The sequence below is a fragment of the Equus quagga genome, chromosome 10, assembly GCF_021613505.1.
Source record: "Equus quagga isolate Etosha38 chromosome 10, UCLA_HA_Equagga_1.0, whole genome shotgun sequence".
NCBI classification, from domain to species: domain Eukaryota; kingdom Metazoa; phylum Chordata; class Mammalia; order Perissodactyla; family Equidae; genus Equus; species Equus quagga.
In genome coordinates, this window is record NC_060276.1 from 84501518 (window position 1) to 84526283 (window position 24766).

A 24766-nucleotide genomic window follows, 5' to 3' on the forward strand; every position below is an offset into this window, starting at 1 on the left:
CCTATCATTCCAGATCCCCAGATGTGGTTCCACAGACCTTTCAAATAGCACTGATCAACTTCTAACAGAATTTATTGTGTTTACTGTCTATCCTGGGTCTCACCTTAGCAGAACATAAGCCCCCGCCCCCCAAAATGACAGGTATCTTTTTTATCCATCGCTGTCTCCAATGCCTAGAATAGTGCCTGGCACTAAGCACTCAACGACTGTTGAATGCCTGATGGCAAATAGCTCCAGGCAGACAAGAGAAGACAACCTTGTCCCCCCCTGTCCTTTATGCATGCTGATGCAGGGGGCTCAGCCCCCTGCCCCCTGAGCCCTGGTCTCCTATCTTGCTGGTGTTACAATGGTAGACAAGTATGACAGAAAGTAAGGCAGCGTGTGTGAGGGAACTAAGATGCAACCAGGTTTCTTGGATTCTTGATGAAGGATGTCAGGTGCGAATAAGGTGGCAAGGGGATCCGGAAACTGTGGTAGTGAAGAAAGGGACAGAAGTGTCTGGAGAATCAGGAGCTGTAATGGGGAAGACACAGTGAACAAGGTGTCTAGAGTACCCATGAGGGAGCTGGGACACTGGAGAAAGGGGCAGAGGAACATAGTGTGCAAGCCTCAGATGCTGTTAACGGTGGAAACAGTGGCCAGAAGTGGGAGCACTTGGAGTACTCTAGAACAGCAATAATGGAAAAAGTGCCTGTGGTGGGAAAACCATTCCACTTGATCCAGACAGCTGGCATCACCACCAAATAGATGCCAGAGGTAAAGCACTTCAGTCCCAATGTCCTGCTGGGGAACCAAAAGGATACGATGAGGTCACCCAGACAGAGTAGGCCAAGAAAAAAAGTCATGAGAGGGAGGTGGGCAAGAGCAAACACTGTGCCTGGGGTCTGGTGCTGGCCCAGGAGGCAGCAGATGCGGGGAAAGGCGGTGATGGGTGTCAGGCCAGGTTCAGGGACAGGCTGTGCTGTTCCCAATACCCAGGTTGGAGTGAAGGAACGAGGCGTCTGTTTCTAAGCAGGAGAGAGAAGCTGGAGTCTGGCTGAGGCAGGGAGAGGTATGAGTGGCATTCTCAGGCACCAGGTGGCCAGTCAGACTGGTGCTTTCAAGTGTCTGGAGTGCTCAGCCAAGACCAAGGACAGAGCATCTGCAGTCCTGGTGGGGCCTGTGCTGAGCCTCCTGCTACTGCCTGCTCTAACCAATCACCAACCACAGCCCCCACAGCTGGCTCTTTAAAGGTAGGAGGCCTCAGGACAGGCAGACCAGGCCTGAGAGGGGCAGGGTGGGGGTGGGAAAGGGGCTTTTCCTCTACAGATGTTCTCAGCCAAACTTTTCATGAAAAGTGCAAAGTATGCACAGGCACTGGCATTCCTCAGTCCGGCAGAGCCGTTTAGGCGCCCCTGCAGCAGGGAAGTTGAACTAAGGGCACCACAGGCATTCCTGGCACTGGGAACCATGATGATAAAGGCTTGTCCAGGGGGCTGAGTACCTCAAGCCGGGTGGGAAGGGATCTGCTCCAAGAACATAAACCACGTTGGCCAAGCCCTGACTGACTGGTCACTGTAACTTTCCTCTTCACAGAGAGGGTACAAGGGTAGAGAAGTTAAAGGGCTGGCTCAAACACTCCTCTTTACTACCTCTCAAAATCAATATGGCAGGGAGTGAGGAGCTGGAGCTGGAGAAGGTGGAACTTGAATTCAGTTCCAAGAAAGTAAGTTACACAGCCCCAGGTACCTGCTCTCTACGGCCTCACTTGTGCCTCCGGTTCTTCCTAAGCAGGGAGGGTAGGAGGAAGAGGTGGCAATTCCCGCATTTTCTCTGCCTAGGAACCTGGCAGCCGGGGTGAGGCTGAGCCCTTCAGGTTAGCACCAGAACCAGAAAGCTCCAGGAAGTCCCTTCCTTCCCTGGAACCAGGAGGGCATGCCACGTCTGGGTTAATAATTCTTTATTAGGATTCAGGCTCCAAACAAGGTAGAAAGCAGCGGCCAGAGGGATTCACGTAGGGGATGAGGAGGGAACACCAGGCTTGGCTAGCTGGGCCACTGCCAGAGGCCAAATGGGAGCCCTGGGCTGGAAGGGGTCTGGAGGTGGGTGGGCTGGGGCCAGTCTACAGGAGTGGGTGGGGGTCAGCGAATGGTGTATCGTACATAGGGGACCTCAACATCCTCGCCGCTCTCGTCGTTGCAGCACAGCTCAAGCACCAGCGCCCGCACATGGCGGCCCAGCTTTCGCTTCGACACACGGCTTACGATCTCTGTCATCCTGGAGGCGGGGGAGCAGAGGGTCAGGAAGGCAAAAAGCAAGAGAGAGGAAGGGCAGGTAGATGGGGGCTGAGGAGGTGAAGGGCAGTGAACAGGAGTGGGATAGCTGCAAGCCGGGGCTCCCCACCACCCAACTCACGGCTGATCCAACCGTTCCTTGAGCTTGGCGGCTGGCATGAAGAAGGAGTAGAGCATAGACACACCCTGGGACAGCATGGTGATCTCCAATTTATGCTCTGTCTGGAAGAGGAGCGAAGGGGGATAGCAGTGTCACAGGGGTGGACAGGCCAGCGAGTCACCTGCACACTCCGCCCCCAGGTGGGGTGGGAGTGAGGAAGGGGCCTCACCTTGAAGAAGTCAAGGAACTGTTTGAGGGTCATCTCTTCACCATTAGGCTGCAGCCCCTGTACCTCAAAGCGATCCCACAACGTCCACTCTTGGTTATAGTACTGCGGGACAAAGAGCAGGCCAGTGGGATGGGGGCCACCTGAGGGGCTAGCTCCATCAGCCTCCCCCCTCCACTCATGCAGATGGGCTAAGTCAGATCGCAAGCCTCTTTTGTCCAAAACTCACTCTTGTAGCTTCCGTCTCACCCTGAGTAAGCACTGAAACCCTTAAGATGATCAACAAGGCCCTACATCATAGAAATCCTATTCTCTTCTCTTCATCTCCTACCCTCTCATTCTCTCACTCACTCTCCTCTAATGATGTATACTTCCTCAAACATGCCAGGCACTCTCCTACAACAGTGCCCTTATGGAGACTGGTCCTTCTGCCTGGAATGCCTCCCCTCCAGAAGCCTGCACGATCTGTCTCCTCACCTCCTCCAAGTCTGGACTCAAATGGCATCTTTTCAGCAAGGCCTTTCCTGACCATCCCACATTTAAAATCCCAAACCCATCCGCTCGCCACCTGGTACTCTCAAGTCCTCCTTATCCTGCTTTTTTGGGTTCCAAAATCATTTATCATTTTATTTATATAATCTATTTCACAAATACAACCTTAGCACCTATAAGAGTACCTGGCACACAGCAGGTGCTCAATAAATATTTGAGTGAGTGAATGAACGAAGCAAGTAAAAGCACTTAGCATAGTAAGCACCCAATAAATGTTGGCTGCTATTACTGTGTAGTTATTAATAATGTCCTAGGGCACAATTCAAATATCCCATCTTTTCTGAGGGCTTCCACAGACAGAATCAGACCAGTGCTTAGTACATAGAATGTACTTGAAAAATATGGTGAATGAATAAACGAACAAGGGGTGCACAAAAGGAGTAGGTACACATTGACAGAAACACTCACCTGGTAACAGGCTATGCAGCAAACTAGAGCCAGCTCCACGAAAAAGCACCCTACCCACAAACCCACCGCCTGATGCAGGCCTCACCTGGTGACGGGGTGCGGCAAGGGGTTCAGAGAAGCCGAAGAAGGGCAGGGCCAAGTTGAGGAAACCATTCTTGTAGGAGTCAAGCTGTCGGTGCCCCTGCACCACCTTGTAGAGCTCCAGACACACAAGACCAACCACAGCTGCTGTGGTCGTGGCAATGGCTGGGATTATCTTCCCTGCAATCAGCTTGCTCTGTGAGGCAGGAAGGAATCAAGGAAGGTGGTAGTTAAGGTGGAAGAGGCTCAGAGTCTACAGAAGGGATGGAACATGGGGAACGCCAGCCTGGGAGGGGTGGAACATCAGGTCTAGATTCCCCTCACCTTGTGCCGGTCTGCAGGGGGAATGTCATAGTTCTCTGCCCGGAGATTGGATGCAGCCACAATGAAATCCATATGGAAGTTGCTGTCATCATCCTGAGTAGGGGGTCAAAGGGGGAGAGTAGGGAGACAATGAAGAGAGGATCCGAGGAGGAAGAGGCTCCCTGGCCTCTGGGGACACAAGTTTCCTCCACTGTGATTACCTGCTGGGCACTCTCAGATCACAAAGGCATGGCCGGAACATCTATTAGTTCAGGACCACATGGCAGGCCCATGATCTAGTCCCCACAAAGGCCTGGGGCTGCCTCCAGAGCCCCGGAGACCTGTTCTGTCCAGCCCGTCCACGCTTAGCCCACCCCCCTGCCTGCCCAGGGCCCCCACCCAGCACCTTCTCAAAGTCGATGGGGTACATCTTGAACCCACGGAGCTTTTCTGGACTGGGCAGTGTGGCCTTGAGCTCCTCTAGACGGCTGTCATCTGCAGGAAGAGAGGGACACCACCAGCCCATGAGACCCCCGGCCAGGTTCTGAGGTGGAAGCAGGAGCCCAGGGTGGGGTAAAAGGTATTCAGGTAGATAAAGGATTTGAAAAGGAAAGACATCCTGGGAGAGAGGAGGGGCAAGGGGGAGAGGCAGAGCAGGACGACAGAGTACAAACCTGAAGACAACAGAAAGTATAGCAAGAGAGATGTCTCTAGAGACACAAAGGAACTGAAACGAAGACATTAGGAGCAAGTGGAGATGGAGAAATCAAGATGGGAGAGCTGTAGATCTTGGGGAGAATGATGTAGAAAGAGGTGAGGACACATGGAGGAACATACACGGGAGAAGGAAGGACGAAAAAGACATATAAGGAGGGGAAGTTGGGAGGAAATATGTAGATGTGGATACAGAGAAAAGATGGAGAAAGAGAAAGAATATATGAAAAGAGGAAGATGGGGCCTATACAAAGGGTGAGACAGGTAGGAGAAGATTTTATATACATTATAGATACGTTGTTACATACAGTTGTATACACTGTACGCATACACGAGGAAAAAAGTGGAGGAAACATGGATGAAATGAAGGGAGACGTGCAAGGAATATAAAGAGAGGAAGAGGAGGGGGTAGATATTTGGGAAGGAAGATGGGGAGAGGACAGGGGACATGGGAGAAGACATACGGAGAGGAAGACGGGGGAGAGACATGGAAGGTAAATGCAGGGGGAGGTACATAGCTAGAGATACATTATCTATGGAGGGAGAGAGATGCGGAAAGGAACATAGGTGGATAAATACCCAGACCAGGGGTCAGCAAACTATGGCCCCATGAGCTAAATTCAGCCTGCCACCTACTTTAAAAGTAAAATTTTATCAGAAAACAGCCACATCTATTCATTTACATGTTGTGTATGGTTGCTTATGTGCTTCACCTGCAGAGGCGATTAGCTGCAGACACTACATGGCCTCAAAGCCTAAAAGAATTACCATTTGGCCCTTTAGCCCTGATATACCACATGAGCTAGGGGAAAGAGATGGAGCGCTGAGGGGGGAGATATGGAGAGGGAGATGGGGAGGGAGTGTTAAGAGAGAGTTGAGGCAAGATATATGGAGGGCAATACTAGGGTGAAGACGCGTACAAAGGAACACAGGGGTGGGAAGAAGGGGGCAGATATCAAAGGAGAGAGACCACCGGTGGAGCTCACATTCCCCAGATAAACAGATCAAAGAAAAAACAGAGAAAAGTTGTTCTTTCCAGGGCAAATACACACAGAGCAGGAGGAACAAACAGCTATTTCTCCTGAGGACCAGAGAGTGGTAAGGAGAGGGAAGGAGGGAGAGAATTTGCCTCAACCGATCCTCTTCATTTCAGAAGAAGGGAGGCTCAGAGGAAGGTGTGGGGAAGCTCCAGGCCTGGGGTCACAGAGCAGAGCCTGGGGCAGAGGACTGGTAGGGAGGCTGGACTGGGCAGGGGACAAGTGGGGGTGGTGACTTCTGGCTGATTGGCCAAACACCCTTACCAACAGAGGCATTGGCGCTCTGCAGCTCCTGGTCAGAGACGTGAATCTTGACGCCAGACTTGGGAGTGAACTCGGGGACCTGCACAGACTGTAGGAGTGTGGCCACAGCAGCTCGGTCCCGAGAGCCCATCAGCCCGTAGGCCTGGGCAAACAGGTTGGCAGCAGCCATGACGTAGTCCAGGTGCAGGGGCTGGGAGAAGGCAGGGCCCAGAAGGGTGAGCACATCAGCCCTCACCTGGGGAGTCTCGGCCTCTTTCCCACCCACCCACCCTCCAGCAGACCCTAGGAGACCCCAGGGAGGAGACTTACATTGTTGACATCAAAGGTGAGCGGGTGCGGACAGCGTTTGGGCCCAGACCAGAATGGAGCTCCCGAGCTTGTGAGCTAAAGGAGTAGAGAGACTTCTGAGGAGCAGGACTTGAGAGTGGAGGCCTCTCTAACCAACCTAACTCCTCATCTTGGCCCTGCATGTGCCCTGACTATCATGGCTGGGCACGTGCAGGGAGCTGGAGCCAATCATGAAAGACCCAGACTGTAGGGTCCTGTGGACAGAAGTTCCAACACCAGGCTGACCAGGGCACTTGCTAAGAAAACAACTACAATTCCTGGGCACTCACTTTGTGCGAGACACACAGCCATTTAACAAACTCTTATGGATTGCCAGGCACTGTACTAGCTTAATATAAGTAGACACCAATAAATCCTCACAAAACCCCCCATGAGGTAGATTACTACTATCTCTACTTCACAGATGAGGAAACTGAGGTGCAGAGAAGTTATGTGACTTGTCCAAGTACAAATGGAGCTGGGATTTGAACCCACACTGATTCCTGTGCTCTGAACTCCAAAATTCCTCCCGTATAATCCCTACAGCTCTGGAAGTCAGGTCTGACTCAATCCACACCGCAAGTAAGGAGAACAGAAATGAGAAGTCTCTCACTCAAAGAAAAATGATGGACAGAACAGGTCAGGCTGATTTTAATCACTCTTCTGAGATCCCCATGCCTCAAGGCACCTGCCACGGCCGGACTAACGACCGCGAGGAGCCACACACAGAGCCCACAGCAGGCTGCTGTTTCGGGAAAATGCACTCCAGCAAATGGACCTGGCAAGTGGGTGTTACCTGGTCGGGAGGAAAGTTGTGCAGCAGCTGCCGGATGTTGTTCGAGTATTGGGTGTGCCAGTGGTGGCAGGCCCAGGTCACACAGTCGGCCCAGGTCTGTGGCCGCTGCAGCACCAGGCTGCGCTGCACGGCCTCCAGCACCTCCAGGGGTTGGGTGCCTGCCAGCCGCAGGGTCCGCTCCACAAACTTGGGGTCTCTGTCAGGAATTAGAGGGGTTAAAGGGGCAGGATCACACAGCAGCCCCAGGAGTGGGCTCCAGGGCAACCCCACTTTCTCTATGGAAAACTAGTCCTGACCCGCAATGGTAGGAGGTTCAAGCATTCACTGACTCCTGTGCCAAGTGTGCCTGATGCTGTTCCAGTGGTGAGGAAAGCATGCTCTGGCTGGCGGGCAAGGGATGGGGTGAGGGAGCATCTGGTTACTTACGTGAGGTACTGGTTGACGTTTTCTGCTGGCTGCTTGAAGAGGCCTTCAAACTCATCCCGAGCCCACTACAGACAGAGCAAATGGATTACATGGGGCAGTGGCTGACAAAATGGGTTTCTGGAGGCATTAAAAAGACCATCAGTGAATAAATTAAACAGGAGGAACACAGCTACTTTGGGAAAAGGGAAGCCCCCAACCACTGCTCCCAACCTTCCCTACTCCCCCACCCCTGGCACCTCAATTTAAAAACCAATGAACTTGATCTGGGCAGCGGTTATACTAGTAAATGTGTGAAAAAATTTATTCTTAAGACCTGTGTATCCTACTCGAGACATGTTAAGCCTCAATAAAAAAGAAAAAATTCAGTTATATATGTTTTACCACACACAAAAAAGAAATTCAGACCCAAAACAAAAATGATCCCTCTAGAGGCCCTAGGAACTCAGCTGCAAACAAGACAGAGGCTCTGCCCTCTGAGAATTCCTAGGACAGTAAATGCAGCCACTGGCGAGGGGGGCTGGAGGGTAGAGATGTTAAGAGATTTAGGTTCAAATCCCAGCTCTGCCACATAGTATCTAGTTTTGTGACTTCTGGAACATGTGGTAACACTTACCTCTGCATCCTCCTTTCTAAGACACAAGCTGTAACATAATACCTACCTGAAAGTGTTACATGAAGGAATGATTATGTATGTATGTATTTAAAGTTTATTTACAACAACCCCAGATACTCAGCAAATGCTAAATGCCTTACAGGAGCCCTGTGAGGCAGATACTACTGTCACCCCCATTTCAGAGGAGGAATCAGAGGCATGGAGAGGCGAAGCCCCAGGTCACACATGGCCTAGTGAGACTGTGGCAGGGGCACAAATACAAACACATCCACTCTAGAACTTCAGGGTCAGAAGGGACAGTGACAGAGCGAACTGCTTTATTCCCACCCCCATACTCCTAAGCATCCTGAATGGTTTGCTCCCAAAAGATCGCACTAAGAACCACTCTGACAGCACAGTGGTTACCCTAAGCTTGTCCTTAGGCTCCAGTTCGTGGCCCCAGTGCCTGTTACCAAGGTGTGTTCACTTTGTAAAAAACTCAGCCAGGTGATTCGTGCACTGTTCTGCATTCTGTACGTATATGCACCATACAGACAGAATTGTCCCAGAAAACGAGTTGTCAAACCCATTTTGAGCTACAGGTGGGGAAACACGAATATGGACTATTAGAGACAAATAAATAACTAGAAGAGACGCTAAGAAATTACCGTTAATTTTGTTCAGCACAAAAGTAGTGCTTGATTAGACAGCGGCAGTTCTCACTTGGGAGTGAGCGATTCTGCCCCCAGGGGGGACATTTGGCAATGTCTGGAGACATTTTTAGTACAACTGCAGGGGCGTGCCATTGGCATCTAGTGGGTAGAAGCCAGAGATGCTGCCTAAACATCCTACAGTACACAAGACGTCCCCTCAAGGATAAACAGATATCCAGCCCCAATGTCAACAGTGGCAAGTTTGAGAGACCCTGTTACCCTCCTTCACAGCAGAAGCATACTGATGTATTAGGGAGGGAAGTGTTGGGATGTCCGTGACATACTTCAGCACAAAGGAAAAAAATTCGTGAATCTAAGGAGAAAATGTGGCGGAACGTTAACAATTGTTAAAATTAGTTGAGGAGTGGCATGTGAGTGTTCACCATACTATTCTTTACACTTGTCTGTATGTTGAAAATTCTTGAAGAGGAAAGTGAAAAAAAAAAGAATGAATCATTCTGAAAGTCTAGGCTGCTGGATAGGAAGTGAGGGAGGAAGGTTTGGAGAAAAAGCATATCTCGGGCTTAGCCTGCCACACCTGAAGGCCAGGGGCCTGGTGGCCCAGAGGCAGGGTGCCTGCTCCTTCCCTCTCCCCGTGAAGCTGATCACCTGCAGGGTGTGCTCGATGGCGTTGGGGAAGTTCTTCAGCGTGCAGATGGGGATGGACTTCTCAGGTGGGTCCTGGCTAGAGTTGTATGACTCTGTTAGGAAGGGGATCACCACCTGCACGTTGCCCTTGGTGCCCAGTGTGCCTGACTCCAGCAGTGGCTTACGGTAGTACACACAGCGGCGATCCATGTACATGCCTGTAGCGGAGGGGACAGCATGAGTGTGGGAATGGAACATCAGGAGAGGATGGGAAGATAGGCACCCCTGACACATGTGCATGCACACACAACTTTGCCCTTGACCTCCTCATCCGCCTCCAAACTCACGGGCATCCACGTTGTCCAGGGCATTGGCCACACCATCCAGGTTTTGGAAGAAATCGTCATCATAGATACGCTCCGTGTCAGGGCCCACACGGTTCTGGTGGCTTGTCACCTGGATGTGTGGATTCATCTGGCGCACAGCTGCTGCGGCCGTGTCAGACTTCAACTTCTAGGGGGGCAATGCGGGGGATAGGGGAACAGAGCTCAGTTATTTGTGCATTCAAACCTCTACAGAGCTGCCCTCCTGAAGGCTGACTTATCTAATGCTGGGAAGAACCAGGCCCTGAGTTCAGAAGGCTCCCTGGTTTAGCAGGAGACAGTCCATGACAGTGCCACATGGCTAGGGCTGTCATGGACGTGGCAGGTGCTCAGTGGAAAGGGCAGCAGTGGACACACAGAGACTGGAGACAACAGGCCAGCCATCTGTTCCTTTGCCTAACCGACATCTATTGTTCTTTCAGCACCCAGGGCTGGGGTACGTTCCCCCAAACAAAACAGCATCCTAGCACACAGACAAGCAGGATCCTTTCAAAGCCCAAGTCAGGTCATGCCCTTGTCTGCTCAGAGCCCTCCCCAGGCTCCCACCTCCACTGAGGGTAAAATGCGTTGGGCCCTATTTTCTCCAGCTCATCTCCTCCCAGCCCTGGATCTTGGCCTGGAGCACTCCTCCCCAGAAGAGGGGGCTCTATTCCCTCACACCCTCCAAGTCCACAGAAATGAGCCCTTCCTTAACCACTGTCTTCAAAACTGCCACCAGTCTCCCAGGTGAGCCTGATCGCCCCCGTTTTGTTTGTTTCCTTTGCACAACACTTACCATCAACATTAACTATTCACTTCACTATTGTATTGTGTTTATTGTCTACTGTTTCTCGTCCCCTACTAGTATCTTTATTTCCTTGGTGTACCCCAAGTACCTAGAACAGTACCTACCTCAATAACTACCTGGTGAATAAATGAATGAATGAAAGGGGAACAGCTCCTGGGCAGGCAAAAATGACACTGTCCCCTCCAGAAGGCTTACCAGTTCGATCCCTATATAACCCAGCTTCCCTCTGTGCAGAGGAGTGAACCTAGCAGGCTTAAAGTGCTCTCCTAGGAGAGGCCTGCTTGTAAGCTTGGCCCTTGGCTGGCGTCTAGGAACCTGGATTTTCAGGAAGGTACTCACCATTCCTTACCTGATAAGGGGTGGCTCACGGTGCCTAGACGGCTTATGCAAACCATGTGGTTTATGCTAAACTCCTGCTTTCTTTCTGGGACTCTGGAATTTGGGGACACACCCAGTGGAGGGTTCCTACATGACCAGCCCTCAGTAAAAACCCTGGGCCCTGAGTCTCTAACAAGCTTCCCTGGTTGGCAACATTTCCCATGTGTTGTTGCTACTGGCTACTGGGGGAGTTGAGCGCGTCCTATGTGACTCCACTGGGAGAGGGCCCTTGGGAGCTCGGGCCCGGTCTCCCTGGACTCCGTCCCCATGTGCCTTTTCCCTCTGCTGACTGTGCTCTGCATCCTTTTGCTGCGAAATCATAGCCGTGAGTACGACTATATGCTGAGACTGAGAGTCCTCCTGGTGAATCATCAAACTTGGGGGTGGTTTGGGGAACCCTCAACATACTGTCCCAATTAGCACTAACAAGAGATCAAGGAAAAACAAAAACAAAAAAAAAAAAGGAGACAAAAAGTGATAGATTCAATAGAAAGGTAATCAACAAATGTTTGTTGAACAACTAACAGAGAAGCTGAAGGAAAGAAAAAGGCGGAAAGCCTCCTTTCCAGAAAGAATGGGAACAAACTTCAGGAGGAAAGTGAGATGGCAAAGCCCCATCCCCTTCCCACACCCTACTCACCGTGACGTCCCAGGGCCGGAACAGAAACTGTCGGTTCAGATTTGACTTCTCAATGGTGTCCATGTCTGTGACAACGATTTCTCCACCCTCTCTGCAGCCCAGCCCAATCATGGCAAAGTTCTTGAGGAGTTCACAGCCAATGGCCCCTGCACCCACCTAGGAGGCAGCCAAGAAGAGACAGAAGCTGGCCAGGGTGACACCAAGTTGGCATGAAGCCACCTATCACTTCTCCCTCCCCCTGAAGACAGCTAGAGAAGGGCAGAGGATCTAGTATCACATCCTGAAGTCCCAGGGCTGTAAGCAATAACCTACAGTCATCAGAGGGAAGACGCACCAGAGAGAGGTAAACAGCACACATCAGGCTTTCCCTCAAGATGAAGAACATGGTGAAAGCCATGCAATAGAAGTATAAAAATCAAAAGACCCTCCTGGGAGGCAGAAGGAGACCCCAGAAGAAGCGGCGAGAGGCCAGGGGAGATGAAGGCAGAAGGTGTCCAAGGGGATCACTCACCAGGAAGTATTTCTGTTTGCCCAACTTTTCCTGCAGGTCTGAGCCAAATACAGCCACCTGCCCATCATAACGATTCTGGCGCTGAGGAATGCAAAGGAAGGAAAGGAGAGTCAGAGAGGGGCCTTGCCCAAAACGCCCCCATGACACTTTCCTCATGGGTTCCACTCACATACCGGCAGGCACTTGTCCTCTGTGAGAGCCTCTTTGTCCTCAGGGAGACACTCCAGGGCATCAAAGTATAGCCACTGCATGATGGGCATGAACTTCCCAGAGCAGGCCTGGGGATTGGGAAGGAGAGGGGAAGTAGTCAGTGGTTAACTGGGGCCTGACACAGATGGACAGCAAGTGATGGAGTCAGGGAGGTGCCTGGCCTACTCCCAACCCTGTCCTTCTCCACCCATGCTGACCTTCATGACCTCCTGGGCAGCCAGGCCCCCAATGAAGGCGTTTATGGGCGCCAGATCCCCTGCAGCCACATATGCCAGCTTCCGGATGAGGTCTTCATCCAGGTTGTCCTGCTGCACTGCTGGCAGGGCTCGAGCATTCACAGCCTGTGCTAGGGTCACCAGCTCTGCTGCATCCTCCTGGCGGGGCAGAAGGAACCAAGAGCACACCTGTCAGACCACTGTGGGAAGGGGGGGTGGGGGTGGAGAAAGGAGGGAGAGGGAGAGACAGGGTGGACAGGCAGAGGCATGGTGGGCCTCAGTGCCAAGGTCACGTGCCCTGGCTAGCTCACCCACCCACTCACCTCATTGCGAGGCCGAGGGGGCCGACCGTGCTGAGCACAGAACTGGTGTAGGGCCTGGAAGCCAATGTGCAGCTGGGCAGGGCGGGAATACTTGGCGAAATCTGTCATCACAAAGTCCGGCTCTGCCAGTGAAGCCAGCAATGATTTCTGTGGGGGGAAGGATATCAGAACCAGAAGAGAGGAATGGAGAACCTGGAGATGCCCAGAACCACCCCTCACAGCCCCCTACTCCCACACTCACAAAGCTGATCTTCTTAGGTACTTTGACCTGACTGACAATGCCTCCACGGATGTAGTCGGAGAAGTTGGAGGTGTCACAAATGCTAAAGGTGTAAGGACCTAGGAGAAATGGGAAAGCTGTCAGGCTACCCATCCTCCCTAAAACCCACAACACCCGCAAGATAAGGAAAAATCCATGCCTGACCCAGCTCAGACATCAGACGCCATCTCCTCTCCACCCCAAGTTTCACTTGAACATCAGAAACCATCTCCCCTCTGCCCAAGAACCAGTTCAGAGCCCATGAGACACTGTGTCCTTGGACCCAATCTACACTGGAAGACTGTCTCTGTTCTCTGTCCAAATCAGCTCTGACATGAATGGATTCTCTGATCTGCTTGGTTCTAACACCAGAGACCTCTTCCCCTTCAGCACAGACACCAGGGACCTATTCTCCTAGAAACAGCTCGAACACGAGCTAGCATCTCTCCCCCATGCCCACTAGCTCTGGATGGACCTCAGAGGACTGTCTCTGGTTCATCTCAGACACCCAGGATGTGTCTTCCCTCACTTCAGAACCCAGGCACATGTCTCCTCCTTTCAATTCCCTGGCCAGAGCCCAGGGACATACCTCCTATCTCCCCTCTGATTCACCCATGGCCCTAGCTCACCCAGGACTTTGATCTCCATGGGCTGACTTCCGTTGAGTTCAATCATGCCCTGTACTTCTGAAAAGGAGACAAAGTCGCCACTCTCAAACCCATGTCGAGCCTCATCCAGGCAGGTAACCACACCGGGGCTGTCCTGGTTAAAGGAGGAGTGAGCCTCAGAGGCAGGCTCAGGGCATCAGAAGCAGACAAGAAGGCCTGCTGCTGCCCATGTGCCTGCCAGGACCCCTGAGGCTGGTCTCCTCACCTTGGTGACCATAGAAACCATAGCACTGAGTGGCTGCTCCCCATTGGAATCTGTGAGGATCATTTCCTCTCCAAAGTCACAGAAGAGCTGCCTGTAGAGGGAGGCAACAGGGCTGATGCCCAAGTCCCATGCACACAGGGACCCCATGTGTCCCTCAAGATACAGCGAATACTTGTTGAGCAAATTCAGCCCATCACTACTGGGAATCAGACGGTGCTCATGCCACACGGGGAGAGGTGAACACACAGAATCCAAAACCCGGGGGGCCGAGGCGGGCTGAGGACAGTGAGAGCTTAGGGGTCTTGGCCAGGGCCTGGCAGGGGTAAGGGGAAAATGGTGGGGGCACTCACCCAAATAGGCCCCTCGTGTCTGCCACCACCAGCTTGATGCCACGGCTATGACAGAACTCACCCACCCGCAGCTGGTCCTCCAGGGGGGTGTTGGTGAGGACCACCACCTGTGGAGAGGTGGAGGCTCAGGGTGAGGGCCTGGCATTCAGGTGAAGGGAGAGAATAATGGAGGAAGGCTGGTGCCAGGGCTCAGGGAATCCTTAAGGCTTTGCTGGTCCAGCTCTCTTTCACAAACACAAAGTATAGACTCTGATACAAAGTATCAGATTCAGCAAGGGTGATGCTCAGCAGAGTGAAATGTGAATCCCTAGACCAAGACAGACAAGCAAGGTAAAGAGGCAGCTGGGAGGACAGAGTTTGGAGAACAGCTGACTCATTTATTTGCTAACACCCACTGCTGCCTGCCTACAACCCTGCCATGCCTTGGGAGGCAGAGAAGAAGTAAAACTCTGTCCCCAGCCAAAGTCTGAGCTCACTCCTACCACACCCACTTACTTCCAATTCTCAAGATGATGCCTGCCCAGCCATGATCCTTGGGACTTTGCTCTCTGCCTGAATGCCCACCCTCTCCCACTAGGGTGGGCACCTACTCCTTCATCAGGGTCCAGTGGCAGTGCCTTGGCTGGCCGGGACACCCCAGGGGAGAACCTCAGCTCCCACAGCTCCACTTTCTGGCCCAGAGTTTTTGTTTAACAAACAACCAGATGGCCCCTATAAGGTGCTAGCTGCTATTCTGAGAGTTTAGCCCTCACAAAAACTCTACAAAGTGGGTATTACTACCATTCCCAAGTCTACAAACAGGAAAAAGTAAGGCTCAGGAAATTAAGTGACCTGCCTGGGGTCATATGAGTAGAATTCATAACCACTATGCAGCACTGTCTGTTCACATCTTACCCCCTGAAAAGGCAGGTCCAGGGTCTAAATTTTGCCTGCATCCCCAGCGTGAAACTGGAGCACTGGCCAAGCCATCACATATCAAATAAATGAACAATTCAGACATGGGCCCTGAGAGAATTTGGCAGGAGGCTGGGCAGTGCCTGAGGTACCTGGAAGCCAGTAAGGAAGTCCTCGACGAGGGGCCCGGTATAGGCGCTGACAGGCACGTAGCTGTTGAGCTCAGCAAGGCGGGGCTGTGAGACCTCAGCCCGGTTTTTACCGATGTCCTCCTCCCGCAGGTAGAACTGCAAACGGGAGTGGGAGAAGAAGTGAAGTGGCTTCAGAGCCCAGGTGGGCTGGTGGATTGGCAGGGGAGAAGGGGGCTAGGAAGAGGTACCTGGGAGGAGAGGTCAGCCCACTGGGCAGTGCCCTGGTCATGTAGGGTGACAGCCTTGACCCCACCAAGGATGATGTTCTTGGCAATTTCCACGCCCAGGCCCCGAAGGCCTGATACCAGTACGCTGGATGTCTGGAGCCGCTTCATTGCTTCGTGGCCCAACACGTACCTGCCAGGTTAAGGGGGCGTTCCGAGTCAGGGCCTGGCCTTCATGACCCTATCCTCTCAGTGCCCCACTCCCACCTCTCAGCCCAACCTCGGGCCTACTTACAGCTGCCGGGAGTAAAGGCCCTCATCTATGTCTGCTTCACTGCCGTTCTTCGCCATTCCCTAGGGATGGAGGGGAAGAACAGGTTCAGGGAGATCTGCAGGAGTAGGGTGTGGACAGACAGCCAGTGATACAGAAGACTTTCCCACCCACCCCCCCCGCCACCCTGCCTGCCAATCTCCAGGAAGAAGACACTCACGTTGGTTGGCACCGAGGGCACTTCGGACAACACGGAGTGAGCAGGGGAACAGTTAGAACCCGGCTTTGGATCAGGCCCGGACACGCGACGTTTCTTGGACAGCGGCGAGCTGGACATCTGGAGGGAAAAAGGAGGGTCAGAGGCACGTAGGCAAGTGTTTCTGTTGGTTAGTGGAAACTGTGGGGGAAGGGAAGACTTAAAGGCTAGCATCCCCATTTTATAGGAGGGGAGACAGGAACAGAGAGTTGAGGTGACGTGCCCAGGGTCACACAGCTGGCAGAGCTAAGATCTGAACCCAGGTTGTCTGGCTTGCGATCCATGCTGCTGACCACTAGGCTATTCGCCTTTCTCCCCAGCCCAGCATAATGAGAGAGACATTCCAATCCTGTGGGGTGAAAGGAATGACAAGAACATACTTGCGGGCAAGTCAGAGGAGGGATGGAGATTCAGGTCAGACCCTGCCACTCCTTGACAGATATCATTTAACCCCCATGGGCTCAGTTCCCTCACCCCTAACATAGGGGTGACAATACCACTTATCTACCTCACAGGGTTGTTGAAGCGATGAGACAGAACACAGACCACAGAGCCTGGAACAGGGCAGGGACGGAACAAGCAGCTTCTCTTCTCCCCTGACCCCAGCAACAGGGGTGCAGGAGGGAAACACGGCTTGGACATCTGTCAGGGTGGCATTACAGCAGGAGATACCTTGCCAAGAGGCCAGTCCACAGAGGGGCTCACGGAGGAGAGTTTTACAAAGCCCAACCCATGCCCCCAGCACTGGCAGAGAAAACACCCAGGCCAACAAAGGAGGTCACAGGGAGAGAGAAAACACACGCTTCCCAAAACATGTTTGCATGTGGAGTCCCTTGAACAGGTTAACAACAATAAGAAATGAATATTTATTAAGAGTCCAGACAATCAGACTGTCCTTTATGAGCTCTGCCTCACTTTGTCCTCAAGGAACCCCCATAGGGTTTGGACTACTATCTAAAACATCCTCCTATTGACACTGAAGGAAAAAAACTCATTCAGGGACGTTTGATGACTTGACCGAGGTTTTCCCACAAACAGAGTGTGGCCAAGCTGGGTCCAGACCAGGATCTGCTGAGCCCGAAGCCCAGGCTGCCACCCAGTGTGATCACATTTCATCCCCTCAATGGTCCTGACCCCGCAAGGCAGGGCTGAGCCGCCTTGCCAGACAAATGGGAAAACCTGAGCTCACGAGGTCAAGTTAACTTGCTGAGGGTCACACACCAGGTCCCAAAGACAGAACAACACAGCCTGCTGTGGAAGTCAAACCTGGGGCTGGGGTGACCAGATCCAGACGCTGGAGACTCCAGGACCCTAAGTCATTTCCCCCCGCCCCCAACGCTCCTCTCAGCCTCTGTTCTCCCCCAAGCCTTTTCTGACACCCAATCACACTGAGTATCCCCACTGTACCTAAGATTCCATCTTGGCACCTGTCACACTCCAGCACTAAGCAAGATGACAGGAGCTCCCTACCGTCTACCAAGAGCTTACTGCTTGTCAATCACAGGGTAAAGGGCTTTGTCTAATTCTAACAATGCCCACGAACCAGATAACCTTATGCCCACAACACAAATGAAAACAAAGGCTCAGAGAACTCCAATCACTTGCCCAGAATCACGCAGCTGGTGCAGGACCGTTTGGCAACTGCCTCCTGGGAGAATAGAGTCAGGACTCAGCTCAGGACCCAGTCCACAGGGCTAAGGGATGAGGGGTGAGGGAGGAGGACCCAGGAGGCAGGAAGCTGGCAAGGGCCCCTGAATTGCTGGCAATGCTAAGAACCAACCTAGTTAGGAGGAGGCTTGGTGAGTTGGTAGGGAGACAAAGGCAAATCAGATTTTTCCATTTACTGACTTGTCTGATCTGGGGGTCTCGTTTTCTCCAAAAGCAGGAACAAATGGACTATCCTCAAGGGGCTGCTGGGAAGGTTAAAAAAGTCAAGGTCTGTGGTCAGAACCCAGCAACCTGAGTTGCTAAATCAGCTCCTCCCTGACACCTGCAGTGGCCTCCATTAGTTATCTCCTTGCCTTGTCAGTGGTTTGCTTGTTTGAGACACACCATCTCCCTCCTCCCTAAATCAGAGATGATCCAGGGCCAAAAGGATCTTTTCTATCTGGACCTTTTACCTCTGGACCCCTAGTGCTGGCAGCAAGGGTCTAAACAGGTTTTGGCTGATCGTTCAAAAGTGGATTTCAACTGGAGAGATCTGGAACAGGCCAGTCTCAAGGCAAGCAGAAGGGGTCTAGGACAGAAACTCCAGAGGGGAGCTAAAGATCTCCCACCCCCAGCACAAAATCGATCCCCTTTCTCCTTCAACATATGCTCAGGCCCCAATTAGGATGCATATACTAACAACTGTTCAGCAAAGCTGAACTGGGTGGGGCTTAAAGAGTTTCAGAACTTGCCTGGGTCTCCAAACTGGTGATTTTGAACCCTGAGCATTCTCTACCACCCAAACCAGAGAAGAAGGTTTGAGGTAGGAGTCCTGCAGCAGGTTTGAAAGGGGGGCAGCACAGGGCCAGGTTATCAGGATGGAGAAGCTAGGGCACAGGATGCTGGGGCCTGTCAAGCCTCCTGGGAGGGAATAACCGAGAAGTCCCTGGGAACATAAAAGAGAGCAGTCAGGAGACAGTTGCCTGAGCCCATGGAGGCTCAGAGGAAGATGGGAAAGGGGATGTTAGAAGCCCTGGGGGGTGGGCAAAGTTGTTAAGACTCAAATCTGGGTCTTTGGAAAAGGATTTCTTAGGGAAGGGCCAGGAAAGTACACTGGAGGCCCCCAGGGGCTGCAAGGAGGTGGGAGGGCAGTTGCTGGGCCCCATGGAAGCTGCACAGAGAATGCGTGGGGGGTTCTGGGGACCAAGGAGGCTGCAGGAAGATGCTGGGGTTGGGGAGAAGGGGTGTTCTCCATCAGGAGAATGCTGGGGCCCTGAGGGTTTCTGGGGGCAGACGTTGGTGGCAGAGAGAAATCTTTGACCAAAAATAATAGGGACTTGCAGGGGGAGAGGTGTCTCTGATACTGATGCCAGAGTCCCAGGAGGCTATGAGGGTGGCTGCTGAGGCCCAAGGTGGGTTTGTGGAGGGACTTCTATTGGAGCACAAAGGCCCTGTGTTGACCTCTGATTGGTACATGCTAAGTACCGCACCTGCTCTGAGGGAGTGGAAAGGGGAGGCTGAGCCCAGACAGTTCTGGCCCTGAAAAGTTGAGTAAGCAGATACTGGCTAGATCCCCAAGTGGGGTTGGGTTTCTCTAACCCATTATGTGGGATCCAATGGAGGATCTGAGAGTAGATGCTAAAAAGGGAGTTTTCTACTCTGATGGGGAACAACTGGACCTGTTTGGAGAGGGGACATCTGACGATGATGCTGGAGTCCTACAAAGCTGAAAACAGAAGCTGAGAGCCTCTGACTGAAGATGCTGGGGACCTTGAAAGGCTCTGAGGGCAGATTCTGAGGCCTGACACAAGGTTAAGGGATCTGTGAGAGGAGCTGGAGCCATGGCTGGGTTTTGAAGGCAGAGACTGAGTGAAGGGTGGGGTTTGAGAGGCCAGTCTCTCTGATGGAGGGGGCTAGAAGCCAACAGAATCTGCAAAGGCAGATACTGGCCGGGGAATCTCTGATGGAGAATTATGTGTCCAAACAGTTCCTCCCTGCTGTCTGGTCCCCTGGGAGGCTCTGAGGGAAGATACTAGGGGTTAGGGGCATCTGATGGAGGAGATGCTGAGGCCTGCAAATGGTAGTCTCTGAAGAGAACACTAGAACCATGAAAAAGCGGGCATTCCCTTAAAGCAGAGGAAGTCTCTACAGACAGATTCTAGGAATTAAAGGAGTCTCTAAAGGTAAATGCTGAGAAGTACCTCTGAATAGAAATGCTGGGCCCAGAGGCATTTCTGATGGAAGATGCTAGGACCAGGGTGGGGCTGGGAGACCTCAGAGGGGTCTCTGACAAGGAGGCCAGGCCCAAATAGCCCTTCACAGGGTCTAGTCCCCTTGGAAGCTCTGAAGGCAGATGGTGTGTGCATGTGCAGTGCGCGTGAAAAAAGATGCTAGAGAAGACTCTCAGAAATGAAGACCGTATGGACCCTCCCAGGGGTCTGGCCCTTCTTAGAAGCTACGAGGACAAATACTGAGGAACTAGGGATGGCTGGAGAGAGATTCTGAGAAAGGTCTTTAATGGCATACACTGGTGGGGGGCTTTGACCAGAAATGCGGATCCCGCAAGTCTCTACCGCGTTCGGGGGGAGTTCTGATCTGCAACACAAGGTTCAGGACGGGGTCAGGTCCCTGACTAGGGATGTTGGACCTGAGTCTCCGAAAGCAGACCGTGGGGGGGGGGGGGGGGGTGTCTGACCCCAAGGTCAGATTTCAGAGGGACTGAGCTGGTCCCAGATGGGAAGTGTCGGCCCCGCCCCAAGACCTGCGTCCCCTACCCCCAACCCCCTGCCGCCGATCCCCTAGTCCGAGTCACCACAGCCCGCTCCGGCATCAGCCTGGCCCAGCGCCAGCCCAGGACCCTCCAATACTTCCCGAAACCCCTGCCCTGGCCAAGGCATTGAGAAGGGCCATTTGTTACCAATGCCGGTTCCCCGGGTCGCGCCGCCGCCAACTCCTCTAGGAGCCGAAGCCAAGCCCGGCCGCCACCCTCCTCCTTCTCCTCCTCCTCCTCCCCGCCGCCTGGGCTGCCTAGAATCGCCGCCGCCGCCTCCGCCGCCTTCTCCTCCCCCGGCCGTAGCGGCTGCGCTTGTCCCTGCCACCTCCTTCACCTCTGCCGCCGACACAAGATGGCTGCCGCTGAGCCCGAGGCCGGAACAAAACCTTGGTCCCCACCCCCAGAAACCCGGATGCAGGCAGGCCGCGCCCATTCATGAATCATGTATAATGGTCTCTGCCTGTCTGTGACTCATTCAAAGAGGAATAGCTCCACCTGGTGGCTACTACGGCAGCAACGAGGAAAACAGATAAAACAACGTAAGGCCACGCCCCACGGACCGTGAATAACGAATACACTGTTGCTGCCAGGGAAACCAAGAAAGGCCATCAAGGCCACACTTCCTGACAATGAATTATGCATGAGGCCGGGTGGTTGCTTGACTAACACCCCGCCACCAGAAAGCCAAGGTTAAAACATGAAAACCACGCCCAACTGCTCATAAATAATGAATAATCTTGCAGCAGCCCGGAAGCCACGGAGACCAAGGCCACATCTTATTATGAATAATGCATGAGGTTCGGTGGGCTGGAACAAAAGGGATAGGTCCGCCTATTGCTGCGTCTCACACCCTGTAAGCCGGGAAATAAGGCTACTACGGAGAAAAAACACTGCCCCGGCTCATGAATGGTGAATAACGCTGCTGCAGCAGCTCAACCTGGAAACTCAGAGAGGTCAAGCAAGGACCCATCCAGTTAATATGAACTATGCATGAGGCTGGATGGACAGAAACACTCAAGGCAGCCCTGCCCAGCAAGTAGGGATTATGGTACTCCAGCCAAGGCAACATGGCCACGCCTTCCTGTTCATGAAAAATGAAAGACGATGCTGCAGAGCCACAGGGGAAACCCAGGGGAAGTGTAGCTGCCTCTTTCCCACCCCTGACTAACTGCACATGAATCAAGACTGCCTTGGTCCAACCAAATCCAGACTCACTACATGCCTTTGGCAGGTGACTCAGTTTCCACAACTGTAAAATGGGTGTAGTAATTGAACTCACCTACCTCATAAAGGCAAAATGTGTTATTATGAAACTCAGAGAATGTGAATTATGGAATGATCTCAGAGCAGTGCTGGCACAGGGCACTGTTAAATTTTTTAAGTATTATATATTAATATAAAGGTAATATGTAAATATATATTTACATTAATATAAAATTAGTTGTGGGTGAGGGTATACCCAGCCACTAGAGAAACCCCCAACTTGGGGCATTATTTTAAAAGTAATGCCTTGAAACACCCTCCTAGAAGGACACTGGAAAACAGAATGCCAAGGCCACCAATGTCCATTAAATAGGTAGGATAGACTACCAGGTCACCAGAGATACACTTGTATACCAAAGCCAAAGGCACACCATAAGCACCCAATACATTTCTGTCAAATAATAATAGATCACATTGGTAGACTGCTAGCACCACTAAGTGGTGGCTCCTGTAGTGTGTCCTTCACATTCATTGTGCCACTGATCTCAGGAATGCAGAGCAGGAAATGGGTTTCTTCTTTTCCTTTAAGTCTCAGCTCAAAGGTGATCGCCTTAAAGAGTTCTTAACCCCTCACAAAAATCATTTCTATCCACGGATGACTAGCTGTGTGACCGGGGGCCAGACACTTCACTTCTCTGGGCCACTGTTTCCCCACCCGTAAGTTGAGAACATTAGTACTTACCTTGTGATGGAGTTTAAATGAGTAAATATGTAGAAAGGACTTAGAACAGCACCTGGCACATACTGCCATATGACTAACATTAGTAGCAGTACCATTAAATTTGGGGGGGCATTATGACATTTGATTAAGACTGCAAACTCTGGAACTAGACTGACTGGGTTTGAATCCCGGCTCAGCCACTCACCGACTGTGAGTAGCCTTAGGCAAATTACTTAGCCTTCCCCGTGTCCCAGTTTCCTCATCTATAAAATGGGATAATAATAACCTCCCTACTAGGAGTGTTGTGCGGATTAAATGGGTTAATAAAGTGCTAAATGAGTGTAAACTAATCTGATCATCATTATGCCCATACCCATTTTTCAGGCTCACAGCAGGATTTGCCAAAGATCACACAGCTGGCAAGGATCAATGGGATTTGAATCTAGAGCCTTTATTGTTAATCTGGGATTACTGGGCCATAAGGAATGAACAATACGAGGCCTCAACCCTTCGCTAGACGCAAGGCTTAAAGCCTGGAACCTATAGGGAAAGGCTAACAGCGGATCATGCAGATGAAGCCATAAAAGCTACACCCCTCATGAATTATGCACAACACCCCTAGAAAAGCCACAGAAAACTCGGGGCGCTACTCACCTTTGCGATTAATCAGTGAGCTCTAGTTTGCCTGGCAGACTGCAGAATGCCCTTTCAGCACACCCTTTCAGCATGCTGATCCGCCCCCTCGTGAATAATTCACAAGCCGACACTTCCAGCGGACCAGGTGCGAAAGAAGCAAAAACGGGCTTCCCCAACAGCCCCACCTCCTCATGAATAACGAATAAAGCCGAGGCCAAAGAGAACCCGGCGGCACCCTGTCCCCTAGGGACGAGCCTTGCACATTGGGCTCCGGCGTCCCTTCCACAGCCCTAGAAACGTGTGGGCCCAGACGTGTCTGGTCTCCCCGCTCTGAGTGCCGGAGCGCGAGGGGGCCTCGTCATTAACCAGAGGTCACAAAGGCCACAATGTCTTCACATTGCCACGTCGGTCCTGAAGGTTCCTATCGTCACCAGGACCTATGTGAACCAAGCGCTCTCAAAATTCCGCCTCGACTTCAGGAACCTCTAACTTCGCTTCTCCCCTTAGGGAGCATCCCAAATCCTGCCCCATGGACAAAGTACTCATACACGGACCCTAACGGTCTCCCCAAACATCCCCCTAAACCCTGTCTCCTAGGGGTATAAACTCTGCCTCCGAGAGATATATAAACGCTGCCTCTGAGGTATCTCCTAAAACAGATTCCCAACTCTCACCCCAGCGTCCCCTAACGCCACTTCCTAAGGGCACCCTCAAAAATAGCCACCCCTAAATGCCACCCCAGGCCCAGAGCCTCCAAATATGGTTATTTGGGGATCCCCGAAAGTGAGCCCCCTCCCTCAAATGCTGTCCAGGGGTTTGGGGGCACCGTACTCCAGCTCACCCCCTGCGCCGGGCGGAAGCCTCGCCTTCCTGCTGGAGATGAGCCGAAGCCACGGGGCAACGGAAGAGAAAACCACCTCCGTCGTACAAGAAGAGCCAGAGTTTGCGCGGAGCTCGGAAGCGCGGGGCCTTGGAGGGCCCCCGGTTTGGGATGTACCACAGATGCTTAGCTAGAGGGGCGCCCGCCCCTACTCCGGCGCCGTCGGCGCCCTTGTCAGTCCCAGACACCCCTACGGGTTGTGGTACTTCCCAAACGCGCGAGGCATGCTGGGGGTGGTAGTCCTGTCCAGCCTGTGCCTGGTGCACGTGGTGGGCATCAGCGCCTAGGGTATGGGAAAATGTAAACCTGGGCTGTAGAATTCCGGGAACTGAGCTCGGGGAGGATGGGAAAAGGGAGCGGAACATGGGACTACCTCCAGATGGAAAAGCACACCCATCCTACAGATGGGAAGGCTGAGGCTTAGAGGGCCAAAGGGGTTCATTCATTTGACATTTATGGAGCTCAAGCTGTGGGCCAGGTGCTAGGGATTCTTCCTTGCCCTCACGGAGCTGACATTCTAGCGAGAGAGGCAGACCATAAATACAACAAATAACTAAAAATTATAGTTTCACATATACATATGCATTATAATAGATACATATGACTATATAGTATAAATTATATAAAATAAAATGTACATATAAATATTATATAGTTTACATGATAGCTAGTGTCAATATGTAAATAATTTACATCTGTATGTAATAAATGTCTTATATTAAATACATTGTGTACATTCTATATTCATATGTGAATATATGATTCAATATATATGTAAATATGTGTTGTATATATGTGATA

The 24766-nt window shown here is 52.1% G+C and overlaps 1 protein-coding gene across 4 annotated transcripts; it reads right to left on the bottom strand.

Moving 5' to 3' along the window:
* Positions 1-1922: 1922 nt before the first annotated feature.
* On the bottom strand, positions 1923-24057 carry UBA1 (ubiquitin like modifier activating enzyme 1). Of its 4 annotated transcripts, XM_046673216.1 has the most exons (27): positions 20670-20853; positions 18505-18698; positions 16070-16186; positions 15874-15932; positions 15603-15771; positions 15376-15510; positions 14330-14436; positions 13980-14070; positions 13736-13868; positions 13089-13186; positions 12848-12994; positions 12507-12683; positions 12273-12377; positions 12100-12180; positions 11589-11744; positions 9748-9913; positions 9422-9618; positions 7508-7572; positions 7082-7277; positions 6268-6342; positions 5959-6148; positions 4350-4438; positions 3965-4057; positions 3645-3836; positions 2603-2704; positions 2395-2495; positions 1923-2256 (listed from the first exon to the last, which is right to left on the bottom strand). In XM_046673216.1, the coding sequence occupies exons 3-27, from the start codon at positions 16184-16186 to the stop codon at positions 2121-2123; spliced, it is 3177 nt and encodes a 1058-aa protein (XP_046529172.1). In that variant the 5' UTR covers positions 18505-18698; positions 20670-20853; the 3' UTR covers positions 1923-2120. The 4 variants fall into 4 exon arrangements, with proteins under 4 accessions (XP_046529172.1, XP_046529171.1, XP_046529168.1 ...); XM_046673215.1 differs by lacking the exons at positions 18505-18698; positions 20670-20853 and adding an exon at positions 23927-24057; XM_046673212.1 differs by lacking the exon at positions 18505-18698.
* Positions 24058-24766: the final 709 nt, after the last annotated feature.

Coding starts and splice junctions, on each gene's coding strand:
- UBA1 (XM_046673215.1), bottom strand. CDS start 16,186: ATGTCCAGCTCGCCGCTGTCCAAGAAACGTCGCGTGTCCGGGCCTGAT. Junction 14,071..14,329: donor GACACGAGGGGCCTATTTGG/GTGAGTGCCCCC, acceptor CTCCCTCTACAG/GCAGCTCTTCTGTGACTTTG. Junction 4,439..5,958: donor GAGCGCCAATGCCTCTGTTG/GTAAGGGTGTTT, acceptor CTCTTCCTGCAG/ATGACAGCCGTCTAGAGGAG.